Raw genomic sequence first — 18,267 nt, forward strand, 5'->3', positions numbered from 1 at the left:
TTAATGTGACCATCACTGATAGCTAAATTCAGTTGCAAACATATTTTAAGTCTGAATTATCTGCTCTGGGTGTCCACACTGATTAAATTTCTACTTAGTATTTTGTAGAAATAGTTCCAATGTAATATTCTTCCCTCTACATCACTCATTTCTACTTTCTTACTATTTTTATGCAAACTGGTTCGCAATTATAGAGTTATACCTTATCAAAGGCATTTTTTCTAAGGGAAAAAAAAATCTGACATAAAAACTAGATGATGCTATAAATTCTTGCTTGCTTACTTGATTTAGCTAGCTAGCTGGCTGGCTACTGCCTGTATTCCAAAAGCATGGATTTGCAATGCAGGCATGTAGTGATAAAAAAAGGGTTTGTATAACTTAAAATGACAGGATCTCTAGAGGCTACCTTGTTTCTCATATGAAGGGTGTTTCAAACGAGGGCATGGAAACTAGTAAGTACTGGCTTCTGTTTTTGTTGTACACCTTCCAGAAATTTTTGACTGAAGACTCTGTGTACTAGAGTTCTTTCCACACAGAGCTGACTGATATTTGAAGAAAATTTTCATTTCTCCAACCAAGAAAAATATGATTTATCTTTTCCAAGCTTCACTCTTGTTATTAAATCTATGTATTTTTACTTGTGGAGAAGTTATACAAGGTAACTGTGTGCATCATTCTACGGTAAGAATTTCAGCAATATTATTTCAGCTAGGAAAGCATGATTATATAGTTTTCAAGATATATATTAGATGTTTGTAAAGATTAATTACAGTACTCAATATGATTTATGGGAAAATTAAAGTGTTTATATAGAAATGCTGAGACTTATGCTTAAATAATATTACTTTTAAACTTAGGAAACCATAAACTGAAGATTGACTCTTAATACATTTCTTGTGAAAACTTGTTAAAGAAATTGCAGGCCTTGGTTAAAAACTAGCCAACAACTTTCCAGTTAACTTTAATAATGAAATATCTGGTAGGTAGTAAGAAAATTCACTTTGCTTAAAAAAAAACTATTCTATAAACTTTCATACTTCAAATATAGTCTTGTGACTGGCTACCTAGGAAATGTTAAAATTTAAAATTAGAAAATTTTATTCAAAACAATGTCAGAGTGATTGATAGCTAAGATAGTGTATGAAATACTATGAGTAGATGGTGATTTGGATCTCTATACATTTAAATGTTGGCTTATAATTGTTAAATGTTATAAAATGTATTTACCACTGTATCAATACTAAATTCCAAAGTTGAAGCAAGAATAAATTCTAAAAAAGCTACAGAAATATTAATAACAATTCTCTATACTAAAAATTTAAGAATCTTATTTAGATCTAAAAAATATAGTTGTAACCTAAGTTTTTGAAAACATCTACTATGTAAATTATTATAGCAGTTTAGGGGAAAGAGCAAAAAGTTAAAAGTAGATCTATGTAACAAAATGTAAGCATCTTTTTGGGCAAATATCTTTTATATTGTGATTATCTCTTTACCTTTCTCTCAATATCCAGGTCAAAGAGGACAAAGCTTGTTATTATGTTCTTTAAATTGCAGAGTTATTTTAAATCACATAACTTCTACCAAAGAATGTTTTAACATTAAAAAAACCAGTAGTGTGCCAACAAGAACAGATACCTTTAGAATGACATCTGTAATTGGCTTTCTTTCTTTTTTCTTTTTGAATAGTCGTTAGTACCTCTTTTTTTTTTTTTTTAAACGGCTCTGATGTCCTGCTAGCCATCTTTTTTTTTTTTTTTTAATTTATTTATTTATTTTATTTATGGCTGTGTTGGGTCTTCGTTTCTGTACGAGGGCTTTCTCCAGTTGTGGCAAGCGGGGGCCACTCTTCATCGCGGTGCGCGGGCCTCTCGCTATCGCGGCCTCTCTTGTTGCGGAGCACAGGCTCCAGACGCGCAGGCTCAGCAACTGTGGCTCACGGGCCCAGCCGCTCCGCGGCATGTGGAATCTTCCCAGACCAGGGCTCGAACCCGTGTCCCCTGCATTGGCAGGCGGATTCTCAACCACTGTGCCACCAGGGAAGCCCTCGTTAGTACTTTTTAATCTCCTACCCCATCTTGCACCTTTCTCCTTCCTTCTCCCCACTAGTAATCACAGGTTTGTAGTTGGTTGTTGGCTTTTTATTTTAATTTAAGTTAAATTTAATTTTTTAAAACTTTATTTTATTGAAGCGTAGTTGATTTACAATGTTGTGTTAATTTCTGCTGTATAGCAAAGTGATTCAGTTATACATATGTAACTGAATATATATATATCCTTTTTCATATTCTTTTCCTTTATGGTTTATTACAGGATATTGTATATAGTTCCCTGTGCTACACAGTAGGACCTTGTTGTTTATCCATTCTATATAGAAGGTTGCTGGCTTTTTAAAATGATATCTGTTGTTGATTTTGCAAAGCAAAATTCCATGCTTTTTTTCTGTTATCACTGCTACCTTCTATTTTTTTATTTTTTTTAACTTTTTATTTTATATTGCAGTATAGCCAATTAACAATGTTGTGATAGTTTCAGTTGCACAGCAAAGTGACTCAGCCATACATATACATGTATCCATTCTCCCTCAGACTCCCCTCCCATCCAGGCTGCCACATAACATTGAACAGAGATCTCTGTGCTATACAGTAGGTTCTTGTTGTTTATCCTTTTTAAATATTCACTGGTACCTTTTAAATCTATGCATACTTTACCTTTCAAATCTGTAAATACTTTAGCTTATACAAAAGCAACAATTCTCCTGCACATTTCCCCCAAACCACGATTCCTAATAACTAGTGGCAAAAAGTGTTTTTGGCATAGAAATGTTGTAGGCATCTCAGGGAACCTTCTTAGTACCCATTCAAAGAACTTCAAATTGCACAATTCCTGGAAGAGGGATGGTCAGAACTATATTGCACATGGAAATGTGTGAAAGTTAAAGGTCAAGGCCATAGAGCCACCACACAAGAACGTAGACCCTAAATGATTCCTTTTGGAATTGGAGAAGAAAAAAGGAGAGCAAAAATAATGAATTAACATATATTTATTGTTCATACCTAGAATTTACCCATAAGGTTTATTTGTGGAAGTTTGAACTAACCAGTTAATTATGTTTTTTTCTAATGATCATCCTTGTATATGTCCTGAAATCTCATCTTTTTTTCTACACTCTTCTTATTTATGACATATTAGGTAAAACAACATATTTCATATATTTTTTCTTATTTCTATTTTTTTAATATAAAGGATTCTCCAGTAGATAACATTGTAGAAGATGAATCTAATGCAAAAGGTGAAAGTAAAAGTAATGCTACTGTTTATAAAGAAGATTGTGAGGAATCATGTGATGTTAAAACTAAGATTACACGAGAAGAAAAACATTTCATGTGTAGTAAGTATTAAAAATAACCACAATTATACAGGTATATGATTTATTATTTCTAGGGTAGAGATGGAAAAATATAGCTTAGCATTTGTGTGGGTCATTTTATATATATCCTGATCATCCTAGGCCAGGAGTTTTATGTGTTTGGCACATAGTAGGTGCTTCGTAAGTGTTTGATAAATGAACAAATCCTTATTCTATGTAATATGGCCCAGTGACACCAACTAGCCACATAGGGAAGGGGCGAGCCAGAAGGCACTGATAGTATCAATTCGCCTAGCACTATTTTCTTACTTCCGTCTGAACAAATGGCAAATTTCACCTGAGTTTTGAGAGGGAATTCACTAATATTGAGTAAATTCTACAATAGATATAATACAAATTCACAGCGAATTTATGTGGCAAAGTATAAAAAATAAAAAGTTTTAAAATCTCCATTTTTGTTTAAAACTAGTAACAGTGCAGTAATTTTCATGATCTATTTATATGTACATAGGCGGTGAAGTGAGACGGGGATCAGAAATGGAGGAGGTTCTGATCCAGTTCTTATAGGACTGTAACTCCTAGGTCAGAAAGTATAAAAAGCTCACTTTATTGTGTTTAATTCTATGTATAACACAGGTATCTCAGGCTTCTCAAACCTATGAGTGTGGCTTTAGATCCATTAAGACAGATGTCTAAATCCAGGGAGTGTCTAATAGAAAGTGAGAGACTGAAAGTAAAAATGAGAGATGAAGCTGGGTGAGGTAGATTTTAAAATATCACGAATTGTTAATGTGATTCTACTGTTAGAGTAAAAGTTAGGAACATAGAAATAAATAATTTTTAAAAGAATAATGTATGCCATAATGTGTGACTCCTTTTGTTGTAAAGGACATCATCAGTATAACTGAATAAACTTGGATAAAATCTGAGAATTACATGGTAGTCAATGTTTATTTCCTGATTTTGATGGCTGTGTTGGGGAGAATGTCTTTGGTGTAAGAAAAACACACTGAAGTATCCAGGGGCATCATGGTGGCATGCTCAAAAGAATTAAGAAAAAGTTCTTCATACTGTTCTTGAAACTATTCTATAAGTAAGATTGTTTTAAAATAAAAACAAAAATACATAGTAAAAGTTTAACCAGAAACCAACCAGCTAAAACTTTTGACTAAGATTTATTATGGGTATATATGTATGTGTGTTTGTAATTTGTTTATATAACAATATAGCATTAATAGAAAAAAATTTAAAGAAAGATTTACTTTTAAAATTAACTTACATGATATGGAATTATTGCCTTTTACTTTCTTATGTAGTAAGAATTGATGAGTCTTGGATCTCCTGCTTCTGTACCTCTCATCTTATAAAGTGAGAATTGATATTCAGAAAGTTGCCTCTCATTTATATCAGATTAAATTATTTGGGGGTAATCTAAATTATTAGGAAGCATACTTTCATTGGGAGGTATTGAAACAATTGTTTTCTTGGATAATCCTGGGTTGAACAAAAAAGTACTGACTAGAATATGCAATTCTATGTATTAGATTGAGCTTTATTGTTACATATTTATCCAAAATCATTTTGAAATTATTTTTCACTGTACTTGTTTTCTGTAACAAAATAATATTTAGCAAACACATTTTATTATGATTTAAGGAAATTTGCAAAATTCTATTGTTTCTTATACACGAAGTACCAAAAAACTACTAAGAAATATGATGGATGAGCAGCAAGATTCCTTGGATTATTTATCTAATCAGGTATGGATTTTTTAGAATTGTGTTGTTATTGTATGTGTACATTGATATACTTAGCTAGAGCTATAATTGTTTAATTTTTTAATACATTAAAGTGCATACATCTACTTAGTGCCTACTATGTTAGAGGCACCATAGTAAGCCTCAGGCAAACAGAAAGCAATAACAACAAAAAAAGATCTTCACTTAAAGCTTATACAGTCTAAGGGAGCAGAAAAATGTATTGAAAATGTTGTGAATGCTGTCAGAGGGATGCACAAAAGAAATTCAATATCTGAGCTATGAGAAGTGTTCCCAGATGACAGAGATTATGAACTGAATCATGAAAGATGGATAAATGCTTCAAAGGTCACAAATGTTGGGTAAGAAGAGTAGGACCTTCCATTCTGGGGAACTGCTTGAAGTGGTGCAGGGGTGGAGTGGCTGGTGAGGTTGAGGTGTATAAGGAAAACTGACTTAAACAAATAGGAGCTAACTCATGCCACACCAAGGAGTCATTGAAGTGTCTGAGCAGGGAAATGCGATGATTAGATTGACAGCTAGTGAGGAGGATGACTTGAGGAAGAGCAGAGGGAGGAGACAGGGAGATCAGATAAGAAACTACAGCAAAGGAGCAGGCAAGATACAAAGAACAGATCTGCAAGGGCAGTTAAATGCAGAATTGGGCAGATGAAAGCAACGTGTAGGAGGAAAACAGTACTCAATTTAATGATTGCTATTTAGTAATGCCTTTCTTTACTGCTTAGAGCAGTAAGGAATTCAAAAGAAAAATGGGCATTATATATATTTCAAAGCTGGATTTATAAGAGGCTTAGAGATATCACTTATAAAATTCAGCTAAGAGAGTTTTGTTCAAATATAAATTTGCTTAAATGTATGCATGTGTGTTTAGGTTAATGAGCTCATGAATCGAGTTCTCCTTTTGACTACAGAAGTTTTTAGAAAACAGCTGGATACTTTTCCTCACAGACCAGTTCAGTCACATGGTGAGAACTTTGGTATTTCACCCTTTTCATACTTGTCTTTTATTGCTTAAAAATTTCCTGGACAGGTTGATGCATTTAGAACTTCTGTTTAAAAAATACAGCTCATTATCATCTAACAGACTGGAGGAGTAATACCTGCCAAATTTCAACCCAGACAATGTGTACTTTCCTGAATTGGGAAGCTTTTCTGACCATTTGAAAGCTATGGCTGTATGCAGATATTCTGAATCTGTTGAAAATTGCATAGTTTTATGTAACTGAATTCAGGCTCTCCTTTTACATTTTAATATTAATAATCAATCTTCAGTTAGAAGAAAAGAAGGTCTCAGAATTCCTCCCACCTGTAAAAAGTATTTTTAACATGTTTGAGATGTTTCAAATTGGGACATAAAATTTGAAAAGAAAAAGAAACTTAAGACAAAAGAAACTAGAATTTAGCACTGTTTGTACTAAAACACTGTATAGTAATTCCTAAAGTCATGGGTTTCTAAGAAAAGTGCCCTATATATCTTACAGTTGTGAATTAATAACAAGAAGTTCCAAGCAAGTAAATATTTATTGACAGCCTAATGAATGATCTTTCTTTTTTTCCTTACAAAGAGAAGGAAATAAACTGTTACTGAGAATCACCTACGTGTCAGGTACTATGACAGGCACTTTCACATGTTATTTTTTGTTATTCTATTATATCTCATTTATTTCCCATAAGTGAGTAGTGTAGGTAGTGTAACATGGTGGTTATGAGCATGGACTCTGGTGTCAGATCACATGTCTTCAAATCCCTCATCCACTGTTTCCTTGATATCAGTTTCCTCATCAGTAAACTGATAGTACCTACCTCATATGGTTCTTATGAGGATTAAATGAATAAATACACCAAAAGCTCCTAAAATATTGCTTGATGCATAGTAAGACAGTATAAGTGTTTGCTATGATGATCACCATACTCAGATAAGGAATATGGAGCCCAGAAACATCTGAATAACCTGTTCATATTTATTTGGATGGTGATGGCAAAGCAGATATTCCAACTCAGATTAGTCCTTCATTGTAAACTTCTATTATCATATCTCTGAGCATAAAGTTATTATGAAAATGTCTTTTAGCAATTCAGAAGAAAGGCAACAAATCTATATCTTCTAGAAGTGAAGGGGAAAGCAAACAATTTTTTATAGCTACCTTTTTGTAGATGACATTTTCTGCATATTTACTGTGCGCTAGGCACTGTGCTAAGTGCTTTATATTGATATAATGTCTTACTATGTAAATCGTCAGAATGACACTATGAAGTAGATAGTATTATTATTATAACAATATTGCACATGAAGAAAAGTAGGTAAGTAACTTAGCTAATGGTTCTGGCTAGTAAATAGTAGAACTAGGAATCTAACCCAAGCTTCTGGCTCTGAAGTCTCAGGCTTTCATGTGTTTGTTCTCTTGGTAACTGATGCTGTAAGGGTGGAATTTGTTTTATCACATTTATAAAAGATAACACAAAGTAAAGTATATCAGAGTAAACTATAATATCGTATCTACATAATATATTTACAATCCCCTGGAAAGGGGAGTGCTTAAGAGAAGGTGATTATAGACTGCTACAGTTCTAGCTATTGTCAACAGAGCAGGCTCTAGCCTCAGCATCATTTTCTCTGGTGAAGAAAGTGATTTCCCCCTCCTCTCTCTTTGCCTGTTTGTAATGGTGGGCCCCCAAACACCAGAATCTCTGAAATTTCAAATAGTGGAGAAAGGATGTGTCAATAGTAATTAATCTACTTATTCCTTTGGATTTTCTCCTCCTCATTCACACAGATTTCTGTTACACATTATGTTCCCAAAATAAGCCTAGATTTCTGAAAGGGCATTATTTATTGGACAAGAGAATGCATAATCATAAAATATATTAAATAAATGTTGATACCAAATGGAATACTAATCAATAACAGTGAGTTAGTTATTAGTGAAGGTTTATTGCAGCATAACTTATTCAATCCCAGTTCCTACATCTATCTAATTTCTTATTTCTAAAGTTGAGATAATTTTTCATTTTCAAAAAGTTAAAATCATCACCATTACTGAACATTTTAATAATAATAATTTCAGATAGTACTGTCAATTCTCTGTTATAAAATGATTGTCTTAAATGTATATGTGGAAATATCCTGAATAACTAATTTTACTTTTCTAGGTTTAGATTGTACTGATATTAAAGATACCATTGGTTCTGTCACTAAAACACCAAGTGGTTTGTATATAATCCACCCAGAAGGATCTAGTTACCCATTTGAGGTAAAGTTTTCCCTTATTATATGGAATAGGATAGGCATCTAATTTATTTAAATAATATTAGAATTTTAATTGTTTTAATATTTTAATTTTTCTTAAAAATTTTAAAATAAATCAGTATAAGTTCCAGTTTCAAAATTTTTGTTTTCTGGAATTCTTTGCCCAAACCACAAACCAATAAAAGAACTAGAGGGTCTTTCACTTTTCTATTTGAGTGTTCATGGTTAGACTCTTTAAAGTAAATCCATTTGGTGCAAGATCTTATATTATCCTTACAGTAGGCAGAACTATGCAAAATAAATACTTACTTGCTTGAATTAGCTTATGGATATTAAAAAATAATTGTGTGCTTTGCCTTGGGGCTTGCTAAAAATACTTTAGTTTCTCTTCCTACACTTGGTTATACTTTCTTTGGATGATAAGTGATTTTATAAGAAATTAATAATTAAAAAAAACTTTCACTGAATTGTGAGACAGATTGAGAACCTGATCCATTTCTTAAATCAAATAAAATAAATTACTCTTATATTTATCCTTAGTAGTTCTATACCATGATTTCTAGAAGAAATTTCTACTAGAAATTATGTGTTATTAAAATTATGTATTATAATATTACTATATTACATATAGTCTATATAATATATAAAAATTATATATATATATAATTTTCTGGTTACTTTTTTGTGCATATGAAATTTATAATACCAATATCATACCTTATTGATAGTCTTTATTAAAATATTTTTTTCTAAACCAGTTTCTCGTCTCAGAGATACTAACATTATTTTTTGACATCTATTGACAGGATGTCAAAAATTGGGAACTAAGTGGGAAATAATTTTAAATTACCTAAATTACTTCACCTACAGATTCAAAAATGGGCCTGAACAGATGTGGAAAGGGAAGGCTTCTAATTTTGTGAAGAGTGGGATGCATAATTACCTCTTTGGTGGGAAAGTGTTGGTTCCCTAACTTCCTCCACACTGCCTTTTTCTGTCTGTGTGTGGGAAGTTTCTGATGGGGAGGATTGCTCTGATTTTCTCACTGTGTCACTTCTATGGGTCCCCTATGGTTGTCCTCTTAGAGGCATTTAACAGAGCACCACAGATGCACCTATGAGTGCCTGCTGAGATGGGGCACAAATCATGCCTTTCTGTCTGAAAATCCCAGTCTGAACACAGCCTTCCAGGCTTTTGGAGGAAAAAAAGCAATCAAAGACAGGCACACAGGCATATTTAACGCCGTTTTTAAAAAATCAGTGTTTTAATTAAAAGGAAAAGTTAATTTATAAAGAAATACATCACTCTGCCACATCAGATTGGTACAGTTATTACTCAACTGAAAAATATTTATGGAGTTGAGGAATAAGAGGGTAACCTTAAAATGCTACAAACACATATGTTAAAAAAATGACTGATACAGGGACCGCAATTAGGTTTGTTTTATAATAAACAGTATTATTTCTAGAGATTTAAAAAATATCTGAATACATTAATGACATACAGTTGCACTGAAACTTTCAGTGGAAGTATCTTCTCTTTCTCTAGGCTTTAAGGGTGAAGTATGAATTTTATATCAAAGAATGAAAATAATATTATGTTACTTTTGTCTTTTCTGGGTTTATTTTAGGTAATGTGTGACATGGATTACAGAGGAGGTGGTTGGACTGTGATACAGAAAAGGATTGATGGGATAATTCACTTCCAAAGGTTATGGTGCGATTATCTGGATGGATTTGGTGACCTTTTAGGTCAAATTTTATTTATTTCTCCTCTTTTTTCTTCTTTTTGATAATATGCCTATGGACTCTGTCTCTATTGGTCAAACTGTTAGTAAAAATAGCAAATCCTTGTGAATATAAAAATATGACAAATTACCCTCTGGTTATATGCCAAATTACTTAAATAGGTCTTCAGTTGGGATATGAAAATCTTTATTTTTAGTTGAAATGCGATTTGAGTGAAAATTCTAAATTGTCTTATTTATTAAGTATTGATTATGCACCCAGCAGAATTCTGGCAGATACTCAATAACTATTTGTAGAATGAAAACCTGAATGAGCAGGGACTTTGAAATTCTTGAGATTTGTGCTGTGTCTACACAAGCATATGAAATAGAAAATTGAGGTCCATGGCTGTAGGAATTCAAATTACATAAATGTCAGTAAAAATCACTATGCTCAAAACTTGGAAAATGTAAACCCCAGGTGAACTGTAAAATCTGTTCACGTTATTACCACATGGCAGCATCAGCTTTTGCTGGTGAATAGAAGCACCAGTATTTCTGAACCCTGCAGAATTTTACATTAATTGGAACATTGGCAGGTGACTTTGATCATTTTTATGCTATTATTTTAAGTTACTGTTGTTATAATTTAAAGTCTCTAACATCCCATAATAATGTCATCCAAGGATTTAATAAGTGGTGGTGTTTGTCCTACTGCTAAAAACCCTACAGCATGCCAATGGTGTTAGAAGGGACATGAAATGTAATAAAATGTCATAAGTAAGGCCAAATAGCTGCCATGCTATGGAATGCAGTTGATATACTTGTGTTTTCTCAGCATTACCTCCAATTTTCCAGTAAGGGCTGCCTTCTGAATTGAGCTGTCATAGATCTGCAGGCTCTAAGTTGTTATCTTTCTTACTTAATGTTTATTTCCATGGGAAAATTATCTGAGTTTTGACAAAAAATGTCTTCAGGCAGGTATACTTCACATAAGCAGACTGCTTTGTACTTGGCCTATTTAAAAAAATAAACTTGGGATTAAGGAAAATGTATTGTTCAGTTAAATCTGAAGTTGGGGTAGAGGGGAAAGATGGCAAGGACACTTAAATTGTAGTGTCAGACTGTGAGAAACTAAGCGGGCCCACCTTCCTTCTTGTACTTCTTTTTTACTTCCTATACTCCCTTTCTTCCAGTATTTCTTCAGAATACTTTTCAGTTCTAAGTGGGAACGTAGCTAAAATGCCCCTGTAAGGCCTGGAGAGTGACTTAGTATCTTAGCTATAGTTTTAAGATTTGAATGCTGTCGCATTGTCCCCCAATTCTTGAAGTTTGCTCTGACTAGATCCTTACTTCCTTCAGTAATTTCATGATTCAAGCAGAGGGATATACTTCAGAGCAGGAGTGTCCACATTTAGGTTATGCCACAGTGGGTAGAGGGAGGTAGCAAGCCATTGGCTAGAACATGCGAGAAGAATGCAGTCTGAATTAGGGAGCTCAGTAATCCATCTTGGATCTATAATCATCTTGGAAATATTGACCCTTAACCTGGGTATGCTCCAGTGTCACTACCTTATGTCCTCATTCATAGGTAACTGACGAGCTGCATTATAACAAAGAAATATTTGTTCACAAAACATTATTCTCAAAGACTGAAAAAATAATTTCTACTGAGCATTTTCAGAAAATATTTCTTTAGGAGTTGCTGATTTGGAGGTTAAACCTCTTATATTTACTGGTACACATCATTTTGTTACCTGCCATAATATTTGAACTCATTTTTTGTTGACATGCCTTAAGGTAAAACTTGACTTTTTATGTGATCTTTAAATGAATTTTTGAATTTAATTTGGGGAGATAAAAAAATGAAACAGAGACTGCTTATCCCAAGTCTAGTAAAGTAGAAGTGGGAAGATACACATATATATATGTTTTGGTAAATTAGGCAAACACTGATAATTTGAACCAGGGCAATCTAGTCTCTCAAATAATTTATGTGTGCCATCTTGGAGTTATTGGAGTTAGTTATAACACTAAGCAAAATCAAACACTTAATAACAGAGGGTTATCTAACTTGTATTAAAATATATTTAAAAAAGCATTTTTTTTTAAACAGGTGAATTTTGGCTAGGGCTGAAAAAGATTTTTTACATAGTGAATCAGAAGAATACCGGTTTTATGCTGTATGTGGCACTGGAATCTGAAGATGACACATTCGCTTATGCATCATATGATAATTTTTGGCTAGAGGATGAAACAAGATTTTTTAAAATGCACTTAGGACGATATTCGGGAAATGCTGGTAAGTTTCTTATTCCTAAAGTTATCCAAAAGATTTAAATATAGCTGACTCAATATTAGATGAAGATAAAAGTAATGCATTTCTTTTGGTATATGACACATAACTGATAACAGAATAGGTTAGGAATGAGAAAACTGGCTAAGTCTTGAGTTTTGAAACTCTGCTATGATGGTTGCATCACCTCGTGATTTTGAAGTGCTTTATACACTTTAAAACAATTTTGCCATATGTAATCACAATTGATTCTTTAGATAGCGAATCTGTGGGGCAGGCTGGGAAGGCATTATTTACATTTTCATGTACTGAGAGGCTGGTGTTTAGAAGTCATAGAATGTTAGAGCTGCTCTTCACTCTTCTCACTTTACAAGTGAAGAAACCTGAAAGATTAAGTGACTTGCCCGAGTCCCAGCTCATCACATCTGAGCAAGGGCAAGGACCCAGGTTGATAGAACAACTAGTTTAGTGGGGGCTTTTTTTTTTTTTTTTGGCTATATCTCGGTACATCTACTCATTTCCAAATAAGTTAAATTTTTAGAACTTCAAAATACTTGATGTTAAATTCATATTTTGATGCTGATATTTTAATCTTGAGTTAATACTAAATTCAGCTCTCCTGTTCATTGCTCATCATGGTACTTGTTCATTAGGTATGTTTAGTGTTAGAAATCCAAAAATGAATGAGTTGTGTTCCCAGTTCTTTAACTGATCACAATATAGAGGGGGAGATTAAATAAAACTGAAAACACAGAATACCGATAGAGCTTTGGGGGCTAAAGAGAAAGAGAGAATGATTCCAGTGGATTGCATCCAGAAAATCTTCATGGAAGGGTAGTTTTCAGCAAAGAATTAATGTTAGAGTCAACCTGGGATGCTTTTTGAAAGTACATACTCATGCAGAATCTGATACAGTAAGTTTGGGCCCAGGTATTTGTATTCACTAGATGGACATGTTGGCATCCTTATAGTTGAGAATCACTGATCTGTACTTGGAAGAATGGATAGGCTTTTGACAAATAAATGTTGGCAAACAGAGCAGCTTGAGTCAAGGCACAGAGGGAGGAAAATTACTGGGCATGAGAAGTTGCCTGGTATGGATGGAATCTCTGATATCTGAGGGGGTTTAGACTTAGGATATTAAGTAAAAGTCTGAAATTTAAATATTGACATATAGGGACAATTTTAAGGAGTGATATAATTTTTGAGGCTTCATCTCTAAAAGAGTAAAGAACTATCTAAATATGGAACATACAATGTTAGGAAAAGTTTATGTGGGATTTCTCTAGAAGATGACTAGGATCTCATTAGAGGATACAATTTATAATGGCAAGAAATTTTTCATTTTGGAAACCTCAAATTTTGTCATGCCCTATTCTGCCTTTTCCCAATAAAGTTGTTAAGTAACTTTCAAATGCTGATCACATAATATAATCAAAATAAAGAAAAAGAAGTCAAAAGAATGTAAAGATAACAGTATAGTTAAGTATGATCAGGTATTTGGTAGAGGTGAGCCAGACATTTGACTTTGAGCTCAGAGCAAAAATAGAAATATGAAATTTGAACATTTGAGGAGCACAGCTGTTCCATGAGGACACATTGTCCTGGTTTTAAAACTTGAGAGACATTTTTCTGGGTTCTTAGAGAAAACAAAGTGTCATGTTTTCTAATCACACTCGGACAGAAAACGTAACAGTGAGTTTTAATGGGCCATTTCTTTAAAAATAGACCTATGCATTATATTTTTAGAGTAAATTATTAAATATAATCCAGTGAGGAGCTCATGTATGATCCTTCTGTTGGTTGGACTTAACTAGGGAGAGTATCTGTGGAGGGATCATATAATTTAGGCAATGATCCATAAGTGTTGTCTTTCTCATTTGAACTTCTGAAAGGTTTTGCACCATGTGGTATTGAAAATGATATTCTCCCGGCAAATATGTGCAATTTTGACATTGTGTTTCTATGAAGTACATGGTCAGAGACAGGGCTGGGGTACAGGATAGGCCACTACCATTAGTGAAGTTCTCCAGGTTCCTCAAAGACATCTCAAAAGATGCCAAACATTTGGAACATAATGAAACAAACGTGGGCTTTGAATTCTTCAAAGATTTTACATAGCTTCACTTTTACTTAGTGTTTCAAACATTTTAGCAAATTTTATCTATAAGTGAAATCTAAGTACAATGGGACTAATTAGAATCTTTTATTTATGTGATTTAAAAGAAACAAACACACATGACTTCTACCCCTGCTACTTAGTTAGCCAGGTTGCCTTGGCCAAGATACTTAATCTTTGAAGATTACTGTGACTATCAGGGATACCATACATAGAATGTCCAGTGTAAGTCTTTAAAATATGGTGGTGTTTTAACAACTATCCAATTAGTATGCATATCATGTGGAGAGCCATGAAGAAAAGGCATACCTCAGTGGTATAGCTGATTTTTTTCTTGAGGGTATTGGGCATTTAATATAAACTTGGTGGCCCCTAAATGAAATCAAACAACTTTTGCAGTTATAAATTTGTTCCTTAAAGGTAGAGGTTTCACCTTCATCCATACCTCTCTATCTAAAGTGATGTAAAATGGTACTGGTATAAAAATTTGTGTGTAAATTATTTTCTTTTCCTAAATTACTGATTACCATATTACTCTTCCCCAAAGTATGACAGGTTTATACACCATATTTTATGACCTAAATTATCTGCTTCTCTCAACACAGCCAAGCTTCCATTTTGTGATTTGTGATTTTATATCGAATGTCCACTTATTCTTTTTTTACATATTCTGAGCCTATTTATATGAAATAATTGGAGTGACAAAATTGTAGAAATGGAGAGCACATTAGTGGTTACCAGGGGTAAGGGATGGGATTTAGTTTTTAAAGCATATGAAGGAAACTATCATTCAATTTATACTGCTACTGTTTGATCCTTTCATACAATCATGCAACGATTTAATAGTTTTCAATTTATTAACTGATAATATGCAAAGTTTTCCTAGGCCATCACAGACCACCATAATTTGTTCCAACAAATGTCTACTTAAACATGCCTATCATGTTGAGGAATTCATTACCAGATCTTGGCATATTGCACCCGGAGAAGAGATTTTAATATAACACCTAGTAAAATATAATTTAAACCTTAGTTCTGGGATGTAATGCTTTTGCATAATGGGTTGGTAAATGTTGATTAAAATTACAAAAAATGCCTTTAAATTTCGTCATTAAAAAAATCTATTTTACCTAGGTGATGCATTCCGGGGTTTCAGAAAAGAAGATAATCAAAATGCAATGCCTTTTAGCACATCAGATGTTGATAATGATGGATGTCGCCCTGCATGCTCCATCAGTGGTCAGTCTGTGAAGAGCTGCAGCCACTTCAGTAACAATACCGGCTGGTGGTTCAACCAGTGTGGTCTCGCAAATCTGAATGGCATTCATTACTTCCCTGGAAAATTGCTTGCAACTGGAATTCGATGGGGCACATGGACCAAAAACAACTCACCTGTCAAGATTAAATCTGTTTCAATGAAAATTAGAAGAATTTACAATCCATATTTTAAGTAATCTCATTTTAAATTGTAATGAGTGTTCCACAGTTGTTTTTGATAATATATAAACAATTTTACATAGTTTCTCTTTTTACTGAGTGTTTCAAGCATATTAGCCAAAATTTAACCATAGGTGACTTCTAGGTATTATGAGTCTAAATAGAAATCTTTAATTTTGTAGAGTTTTATAAAGGAAAACATGGTTCAACGTATGCTTTTACTACTAATTATATTAACAATATACAATAAAATTTGTTTTGAGTGTATTGCAACCTATCTACCTGGAGTCTGTTGTCCTTTTAAAGAATTTTCCCTTTTCTTTAAAGCATGTAAACCATAGTGCATTATTAGGAAAATTAAAGAAAGTGTTATACTTATTTCTATATTTATTTGAAATGGCTAAATATATAATCTACAGATAATTTCTATTGAAGACAGTTACAAGGAATAATTTTGTGCAGAGTAATAGATAAACTTCACATAGTTTAAAAACCTTACTATTTCCAGGTGATTCCATAATATTTCACAGGTAATAAGAGTTTGCTGCAAAAATAAAGTCCTTCTTGTTTTCCTATTTTATTGTGGTTAATAAATTTATTCTTATTTGTAATGAACTTACTATACATTTGCATACTGATCAGTTGCATTCTAAAACACATTTATATCCTAACTCTTTTTAAGGCAATAGGAATGGTATGAGCTTTAATTGAAGGAGAAAGAACAATGAATCAGTGGTCTAGAGGTGGCTCTAGGAGCAAGCTTTTTTTAGGAAGTTGGAAGGAGTTGGAGTGGCAAGGCTTCCATGGGAAAACACAGCAAGGAATGTGCTAGACCACGTTTAGTTAATTAAGAAAATTAAGGTTGAACAGAAAAGTACTTTGTCCAGAGTTAGGGTTATACAATGGGTAGAAGTAGCTGAAAAGTGAGGTGGGAGGAGGTCTGAATTAAAAATACATATGAGGGTACAGAGATCATGGTGAGTTATCTGAGTACAGCAGAGGGCTTAGTTTAATCAGAACATAGAACCTGATCTGAGTTCAGGGATGAGCAAAAATGACATGGTCACCTTTCAAGATTGCTTTCACTTTGATCTCCTCACCAAGCAGTGAATAAACCATGTACAGAATATAGATGGGATACAGTTGCAAATGGTTGAGCATGGTTCCCCATGGCTTCCCGTCCATCTCATAAAGGCACAGTTGAGGCTCTGTGTCTTGACAGTGAGGTAAGATGCCTACTAGGTTGCAGGAGCAGAGAACTGTAGGTTCACTGCCTGCAGTGATATGAGTACCAGAAACAAATTTATATACAATTAAGGAAAGAATTTTGCTACTCAGCAAGCTACGTCTAATGTGTGGATTCTGGACCTTGAAATTCTTGGTCCTATACAGGGGAATCTCCTTTATTGTACTGCAAGGTCTAAGGGCTTCAAATTTTTACCCTACCATAAAGGTTATGGAGATAATGGAAATGTTGAGGGTAAAAGCAGAATGGGAATAAATGTTGGGATGTTAAGGGAATGACAGACCCAGACAAAAGCAAGAAATTTTAATTTCTCTGGGTTTGGGAATAGGAAGATGTATTTGACTTTGAATGGGTAAGAGACAGTGACCCCCAGGATGCCTTATGAGAAGGTGTGAAAGTATTAAGAGGCCTCAACCCCCACTGCAAAGGAGAAGGTATATTTTGGATAATAATGCTGAGCTTCAGACTTCCAGAAATGAAGTGACCTTAACCTTGGGGGAAGTTATGTTATCAAGACAAAGGTTCCTTTTTTGCTCTCTATTATCCCAACACCATGCCTACATCTCTTAGAAGTAGGCATAAAAGATTGGAGTAACATACCCAAGGTCTGCATGACATCACTGTAGATTCATTCTTTCAGAATCTGAGGACTTCTCTGGATAAATGGTCTCATTTAAAAATACAAATAATTTATTATTTTGTCAATTTAATTATCAGTAAAATTGAAACTGTGTCCAGTTAAAAATCAAAAGAAACTATACAGATCCAAAAGCTTCTCTCTATACCAGCATATATTAGTTATAAATAAAAAGGTTAACATTCATAATAGCTTTGAGAGCTCTAGAAGTAGGTTAATAATCTATTTAAAAATAATTATAAAACATTACCAAGAAACATAAATGACTCTAAATAGCAGCACAATCATGTTCTTTGAATAGAGGACTTGGTGCAAATATCCCCAGATGTATGAATGGAGTAGTGGGTTTGAGAGCCAAGAGCAGTTTGGAGTTGCAAGAACAATATGTGAGGAGGACTTAGGTCATGCCAA

At 33.6% G+C, this 18,267-nt stretch overlaps 1 protein-coding gene across 1 annotated transcript; it reads left to right on the forward strand.

The window, feature by feature from the left end:
* The first annotated feature begins 335 nt into the window (after positions 1–335).
* On the forward strand, positions 336–16,241 carry ANGPTL5 (angiopoietin like 5). The gene is made up of 8 exons (XM_036861604.1): positions 336–681; positions 3,247–3,391; positions 5,027–5,130; positions 6,020–6,113; positions 8,299–8,399; positions 10,026–10,146; positions 12,238–12,423; positions 15,671–16,241. The coding sequence occupies exons 1-8, from the start codon at positions 586–588 to the stop codon at positions 15,988–15,990; spliced, it is 1,167 nt and encodes a 388-aa protein (XP_036717499.1). The 5' UTR covers positions 336–585; the 3' UTR covers positions 15,991–16,241.
* Positions 16,242–18,267: the final 2,026 nt, after the last annotated feature.

This window comes from Balaenoptera musculus, chromosome 8 (assembly GCF_009873245.2).
Source record: "Balaenoptera musculus isolate JJ_BM4_2016_0621 chromosome 8, mBalMus1.pri.v3, whole genome shotgun sequence".
NCBI lineage: Eukaryota > Metazoa > Chordata > Mammalia > Artiodactyla > Balaenopteridae > Balaenoptera > Balaenoptera musculus.